The sequence below is a fragment of the Vicia villosa genome, linkage group LG1 (genome assembly GCF_029867415.1).
Source record: "Vicia villosa cultivar HV-30 ecotype Madison, WI linkage group LG1, Vvil1.0, whole genome shotgun sequence".
NCBI classification, from domain to species: Eukaryota; Viridiplantae; Streptophyta; class Magnoliopsida; order Fabales; family Fabaceae; genus Vicia; species Vicia villosa.
The window spans coordinates 250,631,560-250,654,106 of NC_081180.1; the positions used below are offsets into that span (position 1 = coordinate 250,631,560).

At 31.8% G+C, this 22,547-nt stretch overlaps 2 protein-coding genes across 2 annotated transcripts; both read left to right on the forward strand.

Moving 5' to 3' along the window:
* The first annotated feature begins 4,339 nt into the window (after positions 1–4,339).
* Positions 4,340–10,459, forward strand: LOC131645156 (potassium channel AKT2/3-like). The gene is made up of 9 exons (XM_058915815.1): positions 4,340–4,675; positions 5,379–5,597; positions 7,672–8,206; positions 8,313–8,552; positions 8,648–8,965; positions 9,071–9,256; positions 9,433–9,508; positions 9,584–10,153; positions 10,285–10,459. Exons 1-9 carry the CDS (start codon positions 4,488–4,490, stop codon positions 10,395–10,397), a joined length of 2,445 nt encoding a protein of 814 aa, XP_058771798.1. The 5' UTR covers positions 4,340–4,487; the 3' UTR covers positions 10,398–10,459.
* A 139-nt stretch (positions 10,460–10,598) lies between these two features.
* Positions 10,599–19,289, forward strand: LOC131645155 (potassium channel AKT2/3-like). The gene is made up of 10 exons (XM_058915814.1): positions 10,599–11,435; positions 11,551–11,766; positions 15,898–16,108; positions 16,204–16,521; positions 16,621–16,860; positions 16,954–17,271; positions 17,373–17,558; positions 17,770–17,845; positions 18,013–18,582; positions 18,733–19,289. Exons 1-10 carry the CDS (start codon positions 11,167–11,169, stop codon positions 18,843–18,845), a joined length of 2,517 nt encoding a protein of 838 aa, XP_058771797.1. The 5' UTR covers positions 10,599–11,166; the 3' UTR covers positions 18,846–19,289.
* Positions 19,290–22,547: the final 3,258 nt, after the last annotated feature.

Consider the following 22,547-nt stretch of genomic DNA (forward strand, 5'->3'; position numbering starts at 1 on the left):
TAGAGGGGGGGGGGGGTGAATAGATCTTACACAGTTTTGCGGAATTAATTGAACTTTAAGCGGAAGTGATTCTGAATCGACTCGCGTCTATTCTGAACCACTATTGAAACGATTGTATATGTGTTAAAACCACTAACCAGCTTGAGATAAACGATAAGAGAATACACTATAGAATCAATACGTCGCTCTATTGAAAATCAATTAACTTCTTATATGATGAACGACGTTTGCAATGCAGTAATAGTGACAGAAGCAAAAACACAAACACTTGGTGATAATGATCAAATTGATGGTGATTCAATGTGTGATGGATTGTGATGTTTATATAAGTTCTTAATTCACAATTTTAACACTCGAATCGTTGATCAATTTGCTATTATAACCAAATATGAACAGAACGTAAATGAAAAGGTAAAAGCGACAAGAACACAATATTTGTTTAGGCAGTTCGTCGATCGTCCTCGCTACGACTACGTCTGCCCCCAATTCCAAACTGAAATTGGGAAATCTTTCATTAATGTTGAAAGCAGTTTATACAAAGAAGATAACAAAGCGATAAACCATAAACCAATTATGTCGATCCTTTGAATCTTCTTCCCCCTTAATCTTGAGTCAGATCAAGGTGATCCAAGAGCTTCACTTGATCCCTTTTCTGCAGTGTCTTGAATTGCCTTGAACCCTTGTTCTTCAATCTTCACACTCAGATGGATCCTCAATGAAACCTCTTGATAAAACCCCCCAAGAAACACCTATCTTGGAGGACAAAACCCGCAGATTTTATTCACCAAAAACCCCACAAATCTTCACCCACTAGGAATCTTCAATTCCGTTCCATGGACGTTATCGAACTCGATCACTAACCCTCAACGCAAGAATGATTATGTGTAATTGTGTTGGAGATGACGAAGAACGAAGATGAGAAGCCTTTGTGTATATTTCAGTCGTTGGTGTTGATGAGTAATTAACATGGAATGATATATATATAGTTGCTGGTATGTTGGAGCAGAGAAAACACATAATTTGGGAAGTTTTCAGCAAATAGGTTGACCTACTTTAGTGCTTAGGTCGACCTAACAGAAGCAGAGTTGAAATTGTCCCAGTTAGGTTGACCTGTTAGGTTGGCCTAAAATCCGTTAGGTTGACCTGCTGAAGGTTTAGGTCGACCTAAAGTCAGTTAGGTTGACCTGTTGAAGGTTTAGGTCGACCTAAAGTCAGTTGTTTCCAGTTAGGTCGACCTGTTGAAGGTTTAGGTCGACCTAAAGTCAGTTGAAATGCATTTTTGTGACTTTTCTTCAGTTTAGGTCGACCTAGGAGTGTGGGTAGGTCGACCTAACAGTGACATGTGTAAATCCCTTCAGTTTAGGTCGACTTGGGAGTGTGGGTAGGTCGACCTAACAGTGACCTTGTCAGTTTTGCTGAGTTTGCTCTGGTTTTGAGTCGACCTAGGGCTTTGCTTGGTCGACCTAACAGATGCAATACCATTTTCTGAGTGATTTGAGCTTCATAATCTTCCATTGTCTTGAGTCATTCATTTATGCTTTTGTATTTGGTTGCTTGTGATGTTTGCCATGAATCAAAAACTCATTTGTGAGTGTATGCTTGTTCTTACAAGTACCTGCTATGTTTTAGTTTTGTGGGGAAAAATTTCACATCGGTTGTGAGTTTCAACCGTAGTGATATATGAAACTTAAAACCATGGTTGAATAAAACAACCGTAGTTGTTATACTTCAATTTTTAAATAAAAAATATTAAGGGACACACGCTTATTTTTACTGTAAAAATGGAAAAATGTTGATGCTGAAATTCGAAGCTTACCAATTTATATGACAGCGGTTCTTTATAAGATCCGTGTGAAAAATTTCTTAATAAAAGAATATGCGCGTATAAAATGTGATATGATTACGGTGGATATACGACCGTAGTAATATAGTGTCACCGAAGATGTATTCTGTAGAAGGGCCAAAAGAGAGGCGGGTAATAACAATTTAATTAGACTTAAAGACTTGTAATATGACTTTTATAATGAATAATTGAAATTAGATTTAAAGAGGTTAAAAAAGAGTAATATAATAAAAAATGGCTGATAAGGCTCATATTGTCCATTTGATATATGTTTGTTCAAAATATTTCAATAACTATGTGCACGCTCGCAGACATACACACTTTATTGTGAACATTTAATACGACAAAATTAAATTTATCATCATGAACATTATTTGCAAAGCGGCTGCACAATGATTAACTCTCGATAAGTTAATATCATACCATCGATTTCTTTGTTATATTAGAGATAATACTTAAAGAAATTCAAGATGAAAATGAAAATTATAAATATACACGAGCCGTCCCGAATAATTTGGAGATCCTGAATTAGGATGGTTAAAAAACATATAATATATTTTTTAGAAGTCATATTTTATCATTAATTTTTATATATGTTATATAATAATTAAATAATAAAACTGAACTAAATTTATTGTGCCAATAATGAATATTTAATAAAATATATATAATTTTTTTCATGATATAATTTTTAAAAGAGATGATCTAGTAGTCGTTTAGGCTTTGTTTGCAAGTTTGGAGGGAAAGGGATGAGAGAGATAGAAAAGTTTTGGGTAGGAGAGTTTGGAGGGTTTGATTTTATTTATAATACCAAAAAGCCCATTAAATGGGGAACTAAAAAATTGTATTGAATGGGGGTTTGATGGATTTTGGAGGACTTACATAAATTTTCCAAATATCTTTTAGGTTGTTATAGTATTTTAAAAATTAAAAATTTAGTAATGATAATGATTCTTTTATCATTCTAAAAAAATCATTTTTTAAAAAAATATCAAATATTTTCTTATATTTTTTTTAAAATTTTATTTTCGGAGGCCTTCTCTTTCCCTCCCTTCCAAAATCACAAACAAAGCCTAAAATATTATCGTTTTAATAATATCTCATGATTGGAGTTCCATCCGTGTTATTTAATTTTTTTTCCATAAAGTTCCCAAAAGCAGTCATGAAAATTCGAACCAAATATCTCAATATATGAATTTCCATAATATAATATAATATAATATAATATAATATAATATAATATATTTCAAAATATAAAACAACTATGATATAATATATTTTTATTTACATGTGAATAATTGCACAAATCACGTTTTACATAATATAATTACTTTTATTTACATTCAAACAACTATCATATTATTATATGTTTTATTTTATAATGCATACTTAAATATTTTTTCTGAAATTATTTTATGTCTTGTAATGATTTAAAAATAAAAATTACAAGCCACATAATTTAATGCAAACAACAAAAAACGTTTATCATTTTGTATTAAGATAATTGGAAGTTGTAATATTGCCAAAAGTCTAGAAACTTTGGACTTATATATAAGTTACTATATTCTCTATCACACAAATATGTATTAAAACTATTGGCATAAATTTCCAACAATACTATGTTCTACCTATACGTGCATGATTTATATTGCTTGTATCATGATTTATATTCTCTACCTTTTAAATTTATAACCATAATAATTTGTTATTACTTTTGAACTCACACGCTTTCTACGAGTATATAGTCCACCAAATAATGCATGTAACATCAGAAAATGATGCTTCAACTTGCAATTACATGACACAGTAATCAGTTAATTGCACCATTCACACTTTTCATATATTTTATACAAGTCCGTCTCAAGTTTTTAGAGATCCGGCGTAGATTAGCTGCAATTTAACCATAAAAAATTACTAGCGACCCTATGTATTCACGATTTAACCCATCTGATATTTTATGAGGCTCTATTTAACTATAGTTTAATTCTGAAAAATTTGAGACTTTGTGCGGTACTCCGATTTGCACGCCCTCAAAAACGGTCCTGATTTTATATTATTGAATCAAAATTTAATAATTTAGTATTTTAAATTGTAATCTACTAAATTTTTATTTTACTATTGTTTGATAATATATATTATTAAAAAAATATTTATCATTGCGTGCGTCTGTCTAAGAGAAAAATTATAATATAGACTATAATCTATAATAATGAAGAGTGTGATAATAAATTATCTACTTTTCACCACGGATTAAAATCGGTGGTAAAAATTTAAATAAGGGACTATATTTCACCACGATTGAAACTTTCAACTATGTTAAAATATTAGTTAGTCAATTTCACCACAGTTAAAATTAAAAAAACAGATATAAATACAATTATTTTTGCAGGAGTCACATGTGGAAAGAAAGACAAAAGTGTCCCCACTAATACTATTGGTATATCAAACTTATCATTGGATCTAAACTATTGGCTATATATTCAAAACCATATTTCATTGGGTCACTCCATACATGAAAGGAAATCACAATATTACCATCATGATTTCTCTTGAGCTTTCTCCTTCTTTCTTCTTTTTCCTTTAACCAATTATCTATTCTCAAATTTCTTGAATCTCTCCATAACAATCTTTCACTTAGCAAGAAATGGAGAACAATTTCAGTTCATATAATTCTTCTAGCTTGAACAGAAAACATCATCATCATCATCACACATCATCTTCATCATTCAATCTAAGGAATGTTTCAAAACTCATTCTTCCACCACTTGGTGCTCCTAAAGAGAATCAAGTTTACTCTAAATGGATCATTTCACCAATGGATTCTAGATACAGGTAGATATATAGTTTACTTTGTTTGAAATAAGTTCATTTTTTAAACTTCTTTATCTTAAAGTTATAATTAAACTTTTAAGGTAAAATCATAAGTAAAAAGAAACTTTTATCTCAAAGATATATTTTAATACTTTTTGTTTAATTAATTAATAGTATTTTTTATGCTTCAAAGTGTAAACTTATTTGCTAAGCTTTTTTTAATTAGTAGAAGAATGATATAAAGTTTCCACTTTAATTAATTAATAGTATTTTTTTTTTATGCTTCAAAGTATAAACTTAATTGCTATTACTATTTAGTACTATTTCTTATTCACTAAGCTTTTGTTTGTTACATCATATTCAATAAGTTTGCTAGTACTAAGTAGTTTAGTAAAAAAATTAAGTAATCATGTCAATATATTTTATTTTAAATATTAATGGTTTGATAGTTTAAAAATGAGTTAATTTTAAAAAAATTAATTTTATTATTTTTAATTGTTAAAAGAACTCATCTTAACATTTACTTTAAATATCTAAAAATTTATCAAGTTAGTCCAAACAAAAATATATTTTTAAAACTTTAATAAACTTAATATATCATAATAATTTCGTCAAATCAATCGAGTTTTAAAATATGTTTTTTTTTTAAACAAAATAATTCAAAATATGTATTTTAAATTAAAGTAATATTTTTGTTTAATATATATTATATGATTATGTGCAGGTGTTGGGAGAGTTTTATGGTTGTTTTGGTAGCATATTCTGCATGGGTTTATCCCTTTGAAGTTGCTTTCATGCATTCTTCTCCAAATAGAAAACTCTATATTGTGGACAATATTGTTGATTTTTTCTTCGCCATTGATATTGTGATGACATTCTTTGTGGCATTCATTGATGGAACTACTCATCTACTGGTCAGAGATTCCAAGAAAATTGTTGTCAGGTAATTTCTTAACTACTTATTTATCACTTATTTAAATTATAGTTTTATATTAATTAATCTATTTTTATTTAAATAAATAAATAAATAAATAATATTGTATAATAGTTTTTAAATATTAAATATTTTTTTATATCTGTACAATATTTTTACACATACATTCAATAAAATAATTATAAAGACATTTTCAAAATTCACCTTAAAATTAATATCATGATAAAATAAAATTATTTTTAATAGAAGAAAATTAAATATATTCTTAGACTCATATAGAAGTTTTAAATAAATGTGAAATAATTTATTTATTTCTTATAAATACTTGAAAATCATAATACCAATTATTAATATTAAATTGATTTTTATTTTATTGCATATCATTGACCAATTATAAAAACATGAAAAAGTGATGAGAATAATTTAATACTTTTTGTAATTTTAAAAATATTTTATTATTCTAAAGAAAACTGAATCAAATTAGTATGCAAAGTGTAAAAGTATTATTATTCCAATGAAAAGGATGAAAAGTTCCATATAAGAATATAATAATATCTGATATTCTCTTTATTATAAAGAATTTGATTTTCCATTATTATTATTATTATTATTATTATTATTATTATTATTATTATTATTATTATTATTATTATTATTATTTGTCTAATTCATACGTGAGGGATTGATTTTAATTATTCATTTTCTAAATTTCCAAATTCATATATTCTTGAAGAGGCTAAACATTATGGCCTAATTTCAACCTAAGTTTGATACTATTGATATATGTAAGACTAACTATTCAGATAATGATTAATAATAATTGTTGTAGGAGTATTAATTAATTAGATTTAAATAAGATAAGATTATGAACACTTGGTTCTTTTTTAACCACAAAACTTGTCTATGGGCCAGGGTCCAAATTTCAGACAAAAATTAGTGGGCCAGCCCAGTTTATATAGAGGGCCCAGTAATTTAATGCAATGTTGATGTTCCATGAATGTGATAGACTTTTGTATAAACAATATTGTTGCACCCATGCCATAATTGAAAAAAGACACGCTTTAATTAAATGAACTTCTCAATTTAGTTTATATATTTAAAGGGAGTAGATCCTACCCAAAGATCCGTCAAGAAAGATGTAAGGAGGTCAGTTCTCACTTTCTTACTAAGACCACCTACAAACCAATAAGAAGAATCTCCATTTTTAGAATCAAGGAGGGACACACCTTTCCACTATATAGACGCGGCGCAAAAGACAACAAATCTACCTATGAGGATGAGGAAGTAACATGTGCAATGTATCTTGAGGGCTAAGATATCGAACCATATACCAGATGCACCCGAAAAAAAGCCGCCACTTCCATTTAGCCAAAAGGGCTAAGTTGACATTGCGAATTTCCCAGACTCACATACCACCATAGACCACCAGGATGCTTAGGCTTAGAGACATCAAAACACTTATCCCATGAGACCTTAAAGTCACCTTTGACCTCGCTCTGAAGGAACCTCCTTTGGACCTTAACGATCTTCTTTTAAACCTTGACAAACATCTTTAAGAAAGACAAGAACAAAACAGAGAGAACATTAATAACAAAGTTAAGTAAGTTCACTCGTTCCCTAAACTAAAATACTAAATACTGATGGCTCCACGAGTTCAAGCGTCTAGAAATAAGACTAGCTAATAGTTCTTACATAGACTAAAGTTGAGGGTTGGCCTTTACCAATCACCTTAGATACTTGAATGACATGGACCTTTGCTTGCAATGGAGTAAGTCACAAGCTAAATCTAAAAAGACAAGATCCATATCAATTCAAATGAGATAACTCTTTGAAAAATTAACCTGAATATCCAATGCTAGCTTAAAACCTCGAAAAATTGTCTTAATCTTCCATATGCTATCGACTAAGTATCTGCATATCGGAGATGAGAAACACTCGTCACTCAGACCCGTATATTAAACTCGTGTTTAAAGATAAACCTATATTAAATAACCTGCAATATCTATATCTTAAATATGTTGATTAGGTCGAACTCATATTTCTTTTACTAATTATTCTTTGACTAAAATGATAATGATGATAGGTACTTGTCAACATGGTTCATAATGGATGTGGCATCAACAATACCCTATGAAGCAATAGGCTTCATTTTAACTGGCAAACACAAACTAGGCCTCCCTTACTTCCTCTTGGGAATGCTCAGATTTTGGAGAATCAGACGTGTCAAACAATTCTTCACAAGGCTTGAAAAAGACATCAGATTCAGCTATTTTTGGGTCAGATGTGCTAGGCTTCTTTCTGTCACACTTTTCTCAATTCACTGTGCTGGATGTCTCTATTACATGCTAGCTGATAGGTATCCTCATCAAGGCAATACATGGATTGGAGCTGTCATTCCAAATTTCAGAGAGACTAGTCCTAGAACAAGATACATTTCAGCCATATACTGGTCCATCACGACGATGACTACCGTTGGTTACGGCGATCTTCACGCTGTCAACACCATGGAAATGATTTTCATTATTTTTTATATGCTCTTCAATCTTGGACTAACCGCTTACTTAATCGGTAACATGACGAATCTTGTAGTTGAAGGAACTCGCCGCACAATGGAATTCGTAAGTACTTTACTATCAGAAACGTAGGCACAATTGACTGAACTCCGTGACCAGTTGTTTTAGATTATGTACACTAATTGTATATTGCATTTGGATTTTGTTGTAGAGAAATAGCATTGAAGCAGCATCGAACTTTGTGTGCCGAAATAGGCTGCCTCCGAGGCTAAAAGAACAAATCCTTGCTTACATGTGTTTGAGATTTAAGGCGGAGAGATTGAATCAACATCAGCTAATCGAACAGCTTCCGAAATCAATTTGCAAAAGCATTTGCCAGCATTTGTTTTTTCCAACTGTGGAGAAAGTCTATCTCTTCCAAGGCGTCTCGAAAGAGATCCTTTTGTCCCTAGTAAGAAACCGATCAACTTCGATTGTTACACTTATATTGAGACTATACGGATAAACAACTTAATTAAGCGCGCGCGTATTGTGAATGTTTGGCAGGTTGCGAAAATGAATGCGGAATACATACCGCCGAAAGAGGATGTTATAATGCAAAATGAAGCGCCGGACGATGTTTACATCATAGTGTCGGGAGAAGTAGAGATCATTGATAGTGTGATAGAGAAAGAGAGAGTTTTAGGGACTCTAATAGCAGGAGACATGTTTGGAGAAGTTGGTGCACTTTGTTGTAGGTCTCAAAGCTATACATATAGAACCAAGACTCTTACACAGCTTCTGAGGTTGAAAACCAATGCTCTTATAGAAGCAATGCAGATCAAAAAAGAAGATAATATTCTAATACTAAAAAATTTCCTTCAGGTTGGTTATGGTTTATTAATTAGTATTAGTGTAATACTAATCATAATCATCGCTATTATGGTTTTGACTCAAAAGCTTATATTGTATTATGTGATGCAATTGTAGCATTATAAGCAGCTTAAGGATTTGAGTATCAAAGATTTAATGGTGGAGAATGTGGAAGAAGAGGATCCTAACATGGCTGTGAATTTGTTAACTGTGGCTGGCACAGGTAATGCTGCTTTTCTTGAGGAGCTTCTAAGAGCTGGTTTGGATCCTGATATTGGTGACTCAAAAGGAAAAACTCCATTGGTATGTATACGGTGTGTCTGTCTGGTGTCCAACACGTATCAGGGTATATGTGTTAGTTTTATTGTATCTGATGTCTGTGTCTGTATCAGAGTTTCGTAGATTACTTACTTTATTTACTATAGTTTTGATCATAGCGAATTCAAAACCGAACTTTCAACTTGTTGGTTTTTTTGCAGCATATAGCAGCATCAAATGGACATGAAGAGTGTGTGAAAGTTTTGCTCAAACATACATGCAACATTCATATAAAAGGTATGAAATATATTTCACTATGATTATAATATAATTTCACATTCACATAGAAATTTACATTTGCATTATTGACAGATATGAATGGTAACACTGCACTATGGTATGCAATAGCCTCAAAGCATTACTCAATCTTCAGAATCCTCTATCAGCTATCTGCACTCTCCGATCCATACACGGCAGGGAATCTTCTATGTCTAGCAGCGAAAAGAAACGATATAACTGTGATGAACGAGCTTCTAAAGCAAGGACTAAACATTGACTCGAAAGATGGACACGGAACAACGGCTATCCAAATCGCCATGACAGAAAATCTAGTTGACATGGTTCAGTTACTTGTCCTGAACGGCGCAGATGTTGCTAATATACATGTTCATGAATTTTCTGCGGTCACCTTAAATGAAATGCTGCAGAAACGGGAAATTGGGCATTTAATTAATGTGAATGAGACAATGCCTAGTGAATTTGTATTAAAAGATGAAAATGAAGAAGATCAGAAACAAACTTGGAGAAGATATAATGGAGTAGAGTTTCCGAGAGTAAGTATATATAGAGGTCACCCAATAGTGAGAAGAGAAAAAGGTTTCATTGAAGCCGGAAAGTTAATAAGGTTGCCTGATTCATTAGAAAAGCTCAAAATTATCGCAGGTAAAATTTCAAATTCACCGAAAGTTAGTATACTTTTATTATAAATACTAGCGTGTAGACAGACATAGACGTGTCTTCTGTTGGTTTTTCTCGGTTTCTCACTTTTTGTTTTGTTTGTGTATAATATATAGGTGAAAAGTTTGAGTTTGATGCAAGAGATGCAATGGTGACAAATGAAGAAGGAGCAGAAATAGATAGTATTGATGTGATAAGAGATAATGATAAGCTTTTTATCGTTGATTAGGACATTATTGAATTTGGTTGTTGATGTGAGAAGGATGATAGTAATGATTTTTTTCACAATTTTGCCATGGACTAACATTACTAACATTACTGCTACTACTAATAGACTAGTGAGGCTAATGTTGATCAGAAAATATGGACACATGCCTTTTATGTGAAACAAAAACAAACCGAAAAACATGATGATCTATCGAAATATTAATTCTCTCTATACTAGTTTGACACCAAAGGCAAGAACACAAACTGTAAAAATACTAACCAAAATCTACCTCCTTAGATCGATACCAATTCAACTATGGTTTTTTGTACTAAGATTAATTGGTATTAATAACTTAATATCAAATTGCCAACAATACCACGTTCTTCACATGTCATGTGTTTCTCACAACTGAAAATTTTCAAAAGCTACAAAAACAAATAGAAATTGATCCTTTAACTTCTTACACCATTCCTCATATGATGCCAAAACACACATTGTACAAGTTTTGTTCATTTACATGTCAATACTCGACCAAATAATGCATGTAATTAACATCAGAAAATGATGCTTCATCTTACAATTATATTATGTTTCTATACCCCCCCCATTCACACATTCCATATATAGATACATTTTTCTAGCAAGTGTCACTAGTTGGTGGGGAAGCAAAACTCAACCCCACCAAGCCTATTGACCTTACTCTAACCTACTTGCTATATATATTCAAACAAAACCACATTTCATTGGGTCACTATACACATCTCTCATTAATGCTACATCAAATATCATCATGCCCTATCTTTCTTCTCCTCATTATATTAATATTCTCTTTTTTTCATCATATCCTCAAATTTGGAAGAAGATGGAAATCAATATTAGTTCATATGAATCTTCTAACTTGAGCAGCAAGCAACATCATGATGTTAAAGAAGATTATACATCATCTTCATCATTCAATCTAACAAATGTTTCAAAACTCATTCTTCCACCACTTGGTGTTCCTAAAGAGAATCATGTTTACTCTAAATGGATCATTTCACCAATGGATTCAAGATATAGGTAGAGAGCTAGTTATAATTTTTTTAGACCAAGTTCATTTTTTTTATAAATTTTTTTCTCTCTTAAAATTATAATTAAACTTTTATATTATTTTTGGATGCATGATTATGTGCAGGTGGTGGGAGAGTTTTATGGTTGTATTGGTAGCATATACTGCATGGGTTTATCCATTTGAAGTTGCTTTCATGCATTCTTCAAATAGGGAGCTATATATTGTGGACAATATTGTTGATCTTTTCTTTGCTATTGATATTGTTATGACATTCTTTGTGGCATTCATTGATGGAACTACTCATCTACTTGTTAGAGATTCCAGAAAAATTGCTGTTAGGTAATTTCTCAACTATTTATTTATCAGTTATTTAATATTGCAAAAAAGAAAAACTTAAAATATGAATAATATTAATAAATATTAAGTAATGGTTTAGTTTAATAATTTTTTCAATAATAAAACAAAATTATATGATTTGGGCATATATAGACTTTCTTAAGAAAAATAGATTAAAGAAAAATCAGTTATGCAACTATAGGTAGAGGAATACCTAAAAAAATCGTAAGAAAAATTATTAACAGCGATTTAGATATTAATAAATTAGATAGAAATATGATACTAGACAAAACATTATGACTGTAATTTAATTCATATAATCGACCTCATGAGATAAGAATTGAAGATTGTTCATGTATTTTGATTGGTATTATTCTAAAAAGTAAATGTATAGCATAGCCGTGTTAAGTTTCGTATTAAGTTTCTGATATTTTATATTGGTTAGCTACAATTTAACCATGACAAAATTAGGATCCTATTTAATTATATTTTAGAGAAATACTTACATGCAAACGCACATAAATCCACATTGATATAAAAAACTAATAAGAAGAGAAAAAATTTAAATTTATTTAAAATTATTATTTTTTTAATTAAAATTATGAGGTGGTAATGATAAGGAATGAGAGAGAGAAACATTTCTTTTAATTAGAAAAAAATTGTTATTGATTGTTCATAAGTGTATATCTAAAATTATTGATTGTTTTATTATCAAAAAAAAAAAAAAATTATTGATTGTTTAACCATACAAATATATTATAAGGCTTTAACTATAAATTTTTTTTTTGAAGTGCCATAATATATTCCATCTTGCACATCCTTAAAATGTTCCTATTATCCTAGAATAGTCTTTGTAGTATATAAAGGGTAAGTAATATTATTCTAATAAATGGATGAAATGTAAATAGTAGTCGAAAGAATTTTATAATTATTATTATTATTATTATTATTATTATTATTATTATTATTATTATTATTATTATTATTATTATTATTATTATTATTATTATTATTATTATTTCTTTAATTCATACGTGAGGGATTGATTTTAATTATTTATTTTCTAAAATTTATATATTCTTGGAGAGGCTAAACATTAGAGCCTAATTTCAACCTAAGTTTGATAACATTGATATGTATTAGACCAACTAATCAGTTATTAATAATGATTAAGGATAGTTGTTGTAGGAGAAGATATGATTATGAACACCTGGTTCTTGTTTAACCTCAAAACTAGTGTATGGGCCACTATCCAAATTTTAGAAAATAAATGAGTGGGCCAGCCCAATTCAAATAGAGGGCCCAGTAATTGTTGTTGATCTATAAATGTCATACACTCTACAAAATATTGTTGTTGACCCCATGTGATTAGTAAATAAGACATGCTTAGGTTAAAGAATATCATATATTAAAAAAGTAAATTAATTGCATTGATCCAACTTTGGTTATCATAGTTGCAAGAATTTTTGCCCTTGAACCTTTTAAATTTATTATATATAATTGAGAATTGATTGACAATCTATTTAAAAATATATCATGCTATTTATTTAAGACATACATATGAAAGATATTTTTATGTAAGTTAAAGTTTTTATAAGGATGAAATTCTTACATGACACAAAACATATGAAATTTTAAATTTGAATTTATTGATTAGGTTAGATTTTGTGTGTTTTGTGAAATTGAAAGGTTGAATCACCCTAAAATTCAACATCTATATTGCTCATTGCCAATTCAACATATATCGAACAACTTTTATCACGTTCAAGACTCATTTGTACCTTTATCTTGCTAATTTCATCCACTTGGTCCCACCTACATTTTTCTTCTTCAGTAGTCTAACAAGATCACAAGTATGATTCTTCAACTATCTTTGACTACATCTACTTTTGAATGCCTCCCTAAGGGTCTATGTTTATGAGTTTTGCAACCTTTCAGCCATATTCAAAGCATAACACTCAAGGCCTTATAATTGTCCTTTGATATGATACAATCTTGATCCTTACCTTATCACGAGTCAAATGATAATTATAGACCTTTGTAATCATTACATCACAACTATTAGTATCTATAGTAGGAATCTTCACCTCAAACTGAGTCTTTCCGCCATAGTTTCTCAAAGTTTCATCCCCATGTCTTTACTCTTCCTTCCTTGACAAGACACACTGAAAGTAATACATTGTGATTGATGATCTTCAATCCTCTAGGTTCCACTGCCAAAATTTCATAATACTTCCCACATCATAGATAGTCATTCAAGACACAATCCACAACTTTACCATCTAGTTGAATTAGCTTGATTTGTACAATAGACAAAACTTTGACGACCTTCAAAATAGAGTAGGTTACAGTCTTCCTACTCCAAACCTCCATAAGTGTTTGGAAATCTATATCTGTAAATGAACATTTGTCAATCAAGTAAGTTTCTTTGGCACTAGTCTTATCCCAGAAACGCAATGAAAACTTAGATGGAGTCAAATCTATTTCCATGCCTTGTTTTCTGGAAAACTCATTTAAGTACTTTGAAATAACCTCTAGGCATTCCCATCCTTGATCTCAAATCCCACAACTTATTCTTGTCATGAAAATCTTCACTAGTTAATGATGAATGAACAACAACATTAAAATCTTTTAAAATATATGAACCACATATTTTAGAACCTTTACCTCATGTTCAACTCTAGATCAATAGCCAAGATAATCAAATATGCTTATGGATAACAAATTTTCGCCTGACGTCTGGAACATATGTCATGTTTTGAAGAAGAAACCTATGATCATCGAATATTTTAAGTTTGACCATACCAATACCATGAACCTTGCAAACCTTATTGTCATCAAGGATAACTACTCTACCTTGATCCAACTTTAATGTCTCAAAGTATTCTTTTTTTGGATACATATGATAAGCGCAACCTGATTCCATGACCCAACTCTTTTTAGACTCCAAATTCAACACCTTTAGTACACCAACACTCTCATAACTATCCTAATATGACACAACAACAATTTGAACATAATCTTCATTTCTCATCTCTTAGGGAAATCCATTTGCATTAACTTTCTTCTCTTGAGACAGTCAAGACTTCACCATTATTGTCAATTTTCAAATATTTTACCTTTAAAAATTCTTTGCATCTCACAATGTCTGAACTTCATCCAAAGTAATAGTACATTTCTTACCTTAAATAAGAGTATTCTTAAAGTGCTCAAAGAATCTGGGTAATGAGCTCAACAAGAGTAGAGTCTTGTCCTCATCATCAATCTTCACATCAATATTCTCAAGATCATCAATAATTTTGTGAAATTTTGTTTACTATTCAACTATAAATGTGTTCTCTACCATTTGGAATGAGTAGCTTTGTTGTTTTAAGCACAACGTGTGAGCCAAAAACTAGGTCATATACAATGATTCAAGTTTTTACCACATCGAAGTCTCAGTCTTATCTCTGGCGAGTTCCCTTAGAACTTTATCCCCGAGGCACAAGATAATGGTACTTCTGATTTTATCCATCATCTCGATCTTCATTGCTTCTATTAGACATGCAGACATCAATGTCTCACTCATCCTTCAATGCTTCAATACACTTCTCCTTGCCCCACGGATGATGCCATTTATTGTGAAACTGAAAGGTTTAATCATATAAAAATTTAATGGGTGAGGATAAAGAACAATAACAACCAAAATAAATGACCTTCAGCAAAAATAACTCTCTATGCAATAAGACATTAGGATTTTCAAACTCTTCTCTCTATCTTCGGCTCTAAAGTTTTAAAAGTTATAATAACAAGAACGAAATAAATATATATTTATAACTCTTGAAGCTCAACAAATCTATTAACAAACAGATTCGTGGACTGAAATGTAGAAGCCCAAAATACACAAACCAAGAAAAATAAGACAGAATGACCAAAATCCCGAACCTCTGTGGGCCGACTCGAACAGCGTCCTGGCTATTTTTATGGCTTTTTGATTTTTACATTCTTAAATAATTTCTTTTCTCTTCATTACTTAAGGTTTTGAGCCATTATTACTTCATTCATTCTAAGTTCTTTTTAGATAGGTCAAACCTATTTCCAAGTAAGTCTTTGAGTAACACCATTCTTATTAATATTGTATTTTGTTTGAGATAGGTACTTGTCATCATGGTTCATAATGGATGTGGCATCAACAATACCATACGAAGCAATAGGCTACATTGGCAATCACAAATTGAGTCTCCCTTTCTTTCTCTTAGGAATGCTCAGATTTTGGAGAATCAGACGTGTCAAACAATTCTTCACAAGGCTTGAAAAAGACATCAGATTCAGCTATTTCTGGGTCAGATGTGCCAGGCTTCTTTCTGTATGTCACATTCACATATTATGTTTGAAAATGATTGTGAGAATGTCTCAAAACAGTTACATATTATAATGTTGAAAATTCTATGATGCATGCAGGTAACACTTTTTTCAGTTCATTGTGCTGGTTGTCTCTATTACATGCTAGCTGATAGGTACCCTCATAAAGGTAAAACATGGATTGGAGCTGTCATTCCAAATTTCAAAGAGACAAGTCCTAGAACAAGATACATTTCAGCCATATACTGGTCCATCACCACGATGACTACCGTCGGTTATGGCGATCTTCACGCTGTCAACACCATGGAAATGATTTTCATTATTTTCTATATGCTCTTCAACCTCGGCCTAACCGCTTACTTAATCGGTAACATGACGAATCTTGTAGTTGAAGGAACTCGCCGCACAATGGAATTCGTAAGTACTATTATTACTATCAGAAACGTAGGCACAATTGACTGAACTCCGTGATCAATTATATGTTTCATGTGACTAGAACTTTTGATTTTGTTGTAGAGAAATAGCATTGAAGCAGCATCGAACTTTGTGTACCGAAATCGCTTGCCACCGAGGCTAAAAGATCAAATCCTTGCTTACATGTGTTTGAGATTTAAGGCGGAAAGCTTGAATCAGCATCAGTTAATTGAACAGCTGCCAAAGTCAATTTGCAAAAGCATTTGCCAGCATTTGTTTTTTCCAACTGTAGAGAAAGTCTATCTCTTCAAAGGTGTCTCGAAAGAAATCCTGTTGTCCCTAGTAAGAAACCGATCAACTTCGATTCTTACACTTATATTGAGACTATACGGATAAACAACTTAATTAAGCGCGCTTATTGTGAATGTGTTGCAGGTTGCAAAAATGAATGCGGAATACATACCACCGAAAGAGGATGTTATAACGCAAAACGAAGCGCCGGACGATGTTTACATTATAGTGTCGGGAGAAGTAGAGATCATAGAAAGTGTGATAGAAAAAGAGAGAATTTTAGGGACTCTAACAACAGGTGAAATGTTTGGAGAAGTTGGTGCACTTTGTTGTAGGTCTCAAAGCTATACCTATAGAACCAAGACATTCACAGAGATTCTGAGGTTGAAAACCAGTGCTCTTGTAGAAGAAATGCATATTAAGAAAGAAGATAATATACTAATACTCAAAAACTTCCTTCAGGTTGGTTATGGACTTATGGTTTATTAGTACTACTAATCATAATCATCGCTATTATGGCATTGATTTGAAAGCTTATATAGTATAACGTGATGCATTTGCAGCATTATAAGGAGCTTAAGGATTTGAGTGTCAAAGATGTAATGGTAGAGAATGTTGAAGAAGAGGATCTTAACATGTCTGTGAATTTGTTAACTGTGGCTAGCACTGGTAATGCTGCTTTTCTTGAGGAGCTTCTAGGAGCTGGTTTGGATCCTGATATTGGAGACTCTAAAGGAAAAACTCCATTGGTATGCATGCTCTTATTCTTACATAGCACAGACACTTCAGATAGATATGGTGTGTCTGGTGTCCGAGACGTGTCAGTGTCAATACTAACACGACAATGAAATATGTAGTAGTTACTTTCAATTATTGTCGGGTTTTATGTGTTTGTGTCTGTATCAATGTTTCAACGGTTACTTCCTTTACTATCAACTTAATTGTTGATTGCATGTGCAGCATATAGCAGCATCAAATGGACATGAAGAGTGTGTGAAAGTGTTGCTCAAACATACATGCAACATTCATATAAAAGGTATCACATATATATATATATATATATATATATATATATATATATATATATATATATATATATATATATATATATATATATATATATATATATATATATATATATTTCTCTATCGATTTTTATCGATTTATACTTCACATTCATATAGTGATTATATTTATTGACAGATATGAATGGTAACACTGCACTATGGTATGCAATAGCTTCAAAGCATTACTCAATCTTCAGAATCCTCTATCAACTATCTGCACTGTCTGATCCATACACAGCTGGAAATCTCCTATGTCTAGCAGCAAAAAGAAACGATTTAACCGTGATGAACGAGCTTCTAAAGCAAGGACTAAACATTGACTCAAAAGATGGACACGGCACGAAGGCTATACAAATTGCTATAACAGAAAATCTTGTTGACATGGTTCAGTTGCTTGTTATGAATGGCACAGAAGTTGATGATATACATATCCATGAATTTTCTGCATCCACCTTAAGTGAATTATTGCAGAAACGCGAAATCGGGCATTTAATTAATGTGAATGAGGCAATGCCTAGTGAATTTGTATGTGAAGGTGAAAATGAAGAAGAACAGAAACAAATTTGGAGAAGATATAATGGAGTAGAGTTTCCGAGAGTTAGTATATATAGAGGTTACCCTATATCGAGAAGAGAAAAAGGTTTCATTGAAGCCGGAAAGTTAATAAAGTTGCCCGATTCATTAGAAAAGCTCAAAATTATTGCAGGTAAAATTTCGAGTTCATTGTAAGTTAGTACTAATAGACCGATATTGTTATTATAAATACTAGCGTGTAGACAGTCACAAATGTGTTTTCTGTTTGTATTTCTCGATCTCTAATTTTTTTGTTCTTGTTTTGTTTGTGTACAATATATAGGTGAAAAATTTGAGTTTGATGCAAGAGATGCAAAGGTGAGAAATGAAGAAGGAGCAGAAATTAACAGTATTGATGTGATCAGAGATAATGACAAACTTTTTATTGTTGAATAGACTATTGATGCAAAATGTCTAAGTGTATAAGGATATAAATAATCTTGAAGGAAAGAATTAGAGTGTTGTAATTGAGACACTCAGACACAGAAAATGAAATCTTTGTGAGCAAGTAGACTGCATAGGATTGGTAATAGTGTTGAATTTAAGCATACAAATACTAAAAAAACATTAGTACCTAATTAAAAGTTAGTGTTGGATATGAAATTGAATGGTACACCAACATTATGACTTATGAGGCCAATGGCAAGTCACATGCATGCTCACAAAGATAACGTCATTCATACTATTGAGTGCATAAATTTGTAAGTTTGTTTGTTGCACACCAAATTATCATGATTATTATTCCTTACATGTACTTGATTATTGGTGTTAACCTATCTCAAATATGCAAACCATGTTGATTTTGATTCCCATGTAACATGAAGTGTTTGATTGTCAATATGTAGATTAATAAAATATTATCTCTAGTTGTTTTTAATATGTAGATTATCGCTAGTTTTAATTGTTAAATATAAGTTATTTTATTTGTTGTTTAATTAGTTAGATGATTAAGTTTACTACTCTTAGAGATATTTATTTAAATTTGTTAGAGTAATTTGTATTTAAGACCTTTGGTGGTCATTGTAATTGATTTTTCTTTCTATAGCTTTATATTTTTACAATGAAGTTTGTGGAAGTTTTGGCAATAATTATTATGTCCCTCCAACTTAACATGGTATCAAGAGAGTGTGATAATTCTGATCACTTATCCACTCTAACTGTCACACGTCTCCTTTCTATTTGTTCGTTAGATTATCTCATTATCCTCTTATCCTTCAGTAAGACGGATACCTATTTCTCTCAATCATTTTCGCATTCTCTCTCTCTCTCTCTCTCTCTCTCTCTCTCTCTCTCTCTCTCTCTCTCTCTCTTCCACGCAACATACCTTGAAAAACTATTTTAGAAATTCTTTCTTCTTCCTTCAACAATGGCCAGTGATGTGGTGTCGTTGAAAGCGAAACCACAACATCCACTTCTCCACAAATCTTATCATCAGTCCATAAAACAAACACAAACAACAACATACCATAGGTCCAAATCTTAATATTCATCGCATCTATCAAATTTACATGTTGAACCAATTCTTCATGCATCCATATAATAACCTTGGTTATGCCAACGTTTCCCCTTCCCTAACCAACAATAATTACCATTCTTGGTTTAGATTGGTCAAAGTTGCTCTCAAATTCTAAAACAAATCAAAGTTCATTGATAGAACCCTAATTATCCCATTCAACTACAATCACATTTCCATGGCTTTAGATCGTTGTAATACCATGGCCATGTTATGGATTACTAATTCAATAAGCACTGAAATTACTGAAAGCATACTTTAAATAGAATATGTTGAAGAGATATGGAAAGATCTCAAAGATAGATATCATCAGGAGGGACATTTGTCGCATCTCATATTTAAGAGAATAAATATATGCTTTACGACAAGGCAAATAAACCACCACACAGCTCTTTACCACCCTCAAGAAAATGTGGCAAGAATTGAATTTTTTACCTTTATCAACCTGCACATGCACCATCAAATGCTCATGGTAATCTTAGATTTTGTTAATCGACCACCGAATCATATGTCCGACGTGGTAATCTTAGATTTTGGGACAATTTGGAGTCTAGTGTCGGAGATAAAGTGTGGAAGGCAATCTCTAATTTGGGGATTGTGCCAAAAGATAAGAGTAAAGACTACAAGAAGAAGATATTGGAGAAGGAGGTGAATGAAAAAGTGACAAAGCAATCCTTGAAGGTGTCAACCAATTCAGCAAAATGACTATTGGATCTCTCAAGTCTCAATATTAGAGGAGGTGGAAACAAAGTGAAGATGAAGAGAATTAGTCGAGCGATTATTTTAGGTAATGCAAATACATTCCTTATTCAAGAATCTAAACTCAAACTAGTTGCTGAATGTGTTGCTAGTAGCTTTTGGGATCAGGAGAAGGTGGGTTGGTCTTATGTTAACTCTAAAGGTCAATTAGGAGGTTTGATTATGACTTGGAAGAAGGGTTTGATAGAACCTCTATTTAGCTTCAAGGAAGAAGGTCTTCTGGGCATAAAGTTGACATGGAAGGACAAATTCTACTATAAAGTTAATGTTTATTCTCCTTGCAACATAACCTTGAAGAGGAAGTTATGGAAGGAAATTATCGAATTTAAAAAAGAATTTTGTAAACAGAGAATGATGCTTGTGTGGTGATTTTATTTTGATAGATAGTTCAAAGGAGAGGAAAATGAGTCTAAACTAGAACAAGACATCTGAAATAAGAAAATTCAAGGATTTCATAGAGGAATTGAATCTTATAGACTTACCGTGTAAAGGTAAAAAGTTCATCTGGTATATTGGAGACATTAAGTCCATGAGTAGCATGGACCAATATCTTTTTTCACAACCTCTGATTGATGGATGAGGGATAGTTAGTCAGATGATAAGAGAGAGGGACATCTCTGATCATCGCCCAATCAGGATTATGATTAATAATTATGACTTAGGGCCTAAACCATTCAAAGACAATGATTGTTGGTTCGAAAATAAAAATTTGATTTTTTGTGGAGAATGAGTGATAGAGTTTAAGAGTGGAAGGAAGAAATGACTTTGTTAATAAATGGAAACTCAAGATGTTAAAGGAAGTCTCAAGAGATGGATCTTGAATATTTCTTGTAGGATTGACATGGAGGTAGAAGAGGGTAAGGAAGAGATTAACAAAGTGGATTAGTCGCTCACTTGTTGTAAGGAAGAGCAGGTGGAAGGTTTGGTCATTAGAAGAAGTAAAGTGATACGTTTATTATGGAAGAAACTGGCTCTTAAAGACAATATGTTCATTCAAAAGTCTAGGCTGAAGTGGAATAGAGAAGGAGATTTGAACATTAGATTCTTTCACAACATTATGAAGGGGTAAAATAGGAGGAATATTGTTGGGTCTATTCACACTGGTAGAGGGCTACTTGAATTTGTTGGTGAGGTTAAGGAAGAAGTTAGGTGAAATTTCATTGAGAAGTTCAGGAAACCAGAATTTAATAGACCTTAACTTAATGGGATTGAATTTAGGGATCTTTCTCAATCTAATAATTGCATTTTGGAAGAAAGTTTCTCTGATCAGGAAATTAAAGATGCAGTTCGGGGGTGTGAGAGGCTAAGAGTCTTGGCCCAGATGGATACAATTTTGCTTTCATTAGGAATTATTGGCACTTTCTTAAGGCAGATTTTGTTAGGTTTACCAAGAATTTCCATGGTAAAGCTAAACTGTCAAAATCAATAACTTCCTCTTTTTTAACCTTGATTCTAAAATAATAATAACTCTCTATGCCTAGATGAATTCAGACCCATTTCCTTAGTTGGTTTTTAATACAAATTTTTGTCTAAAGTTCTAGCCTCCGTGTTGAAAAGAGTGGAGGGGTTCTCTGATCTCAAAGTTCCAATCAGCCTTTGTGCCAGGTAGACAGCTTTTGGATGGAGTTTTAGTAGCAAAGGAGCTTGTGGATTATGCTACAAAGAGCTAAGAAGGACTACTTATTAAAATTGATTTTGAAAAGGCGTATGATAGAATGAGTTGGGATTTCCTTTGGTATATGATGGGGAGAATGTGGTTTGGTAGTTTGTGGATGAAATGGATGGAGGCTAGGATATTCTCTAGTAAGATTAAGGCATGGTGATTA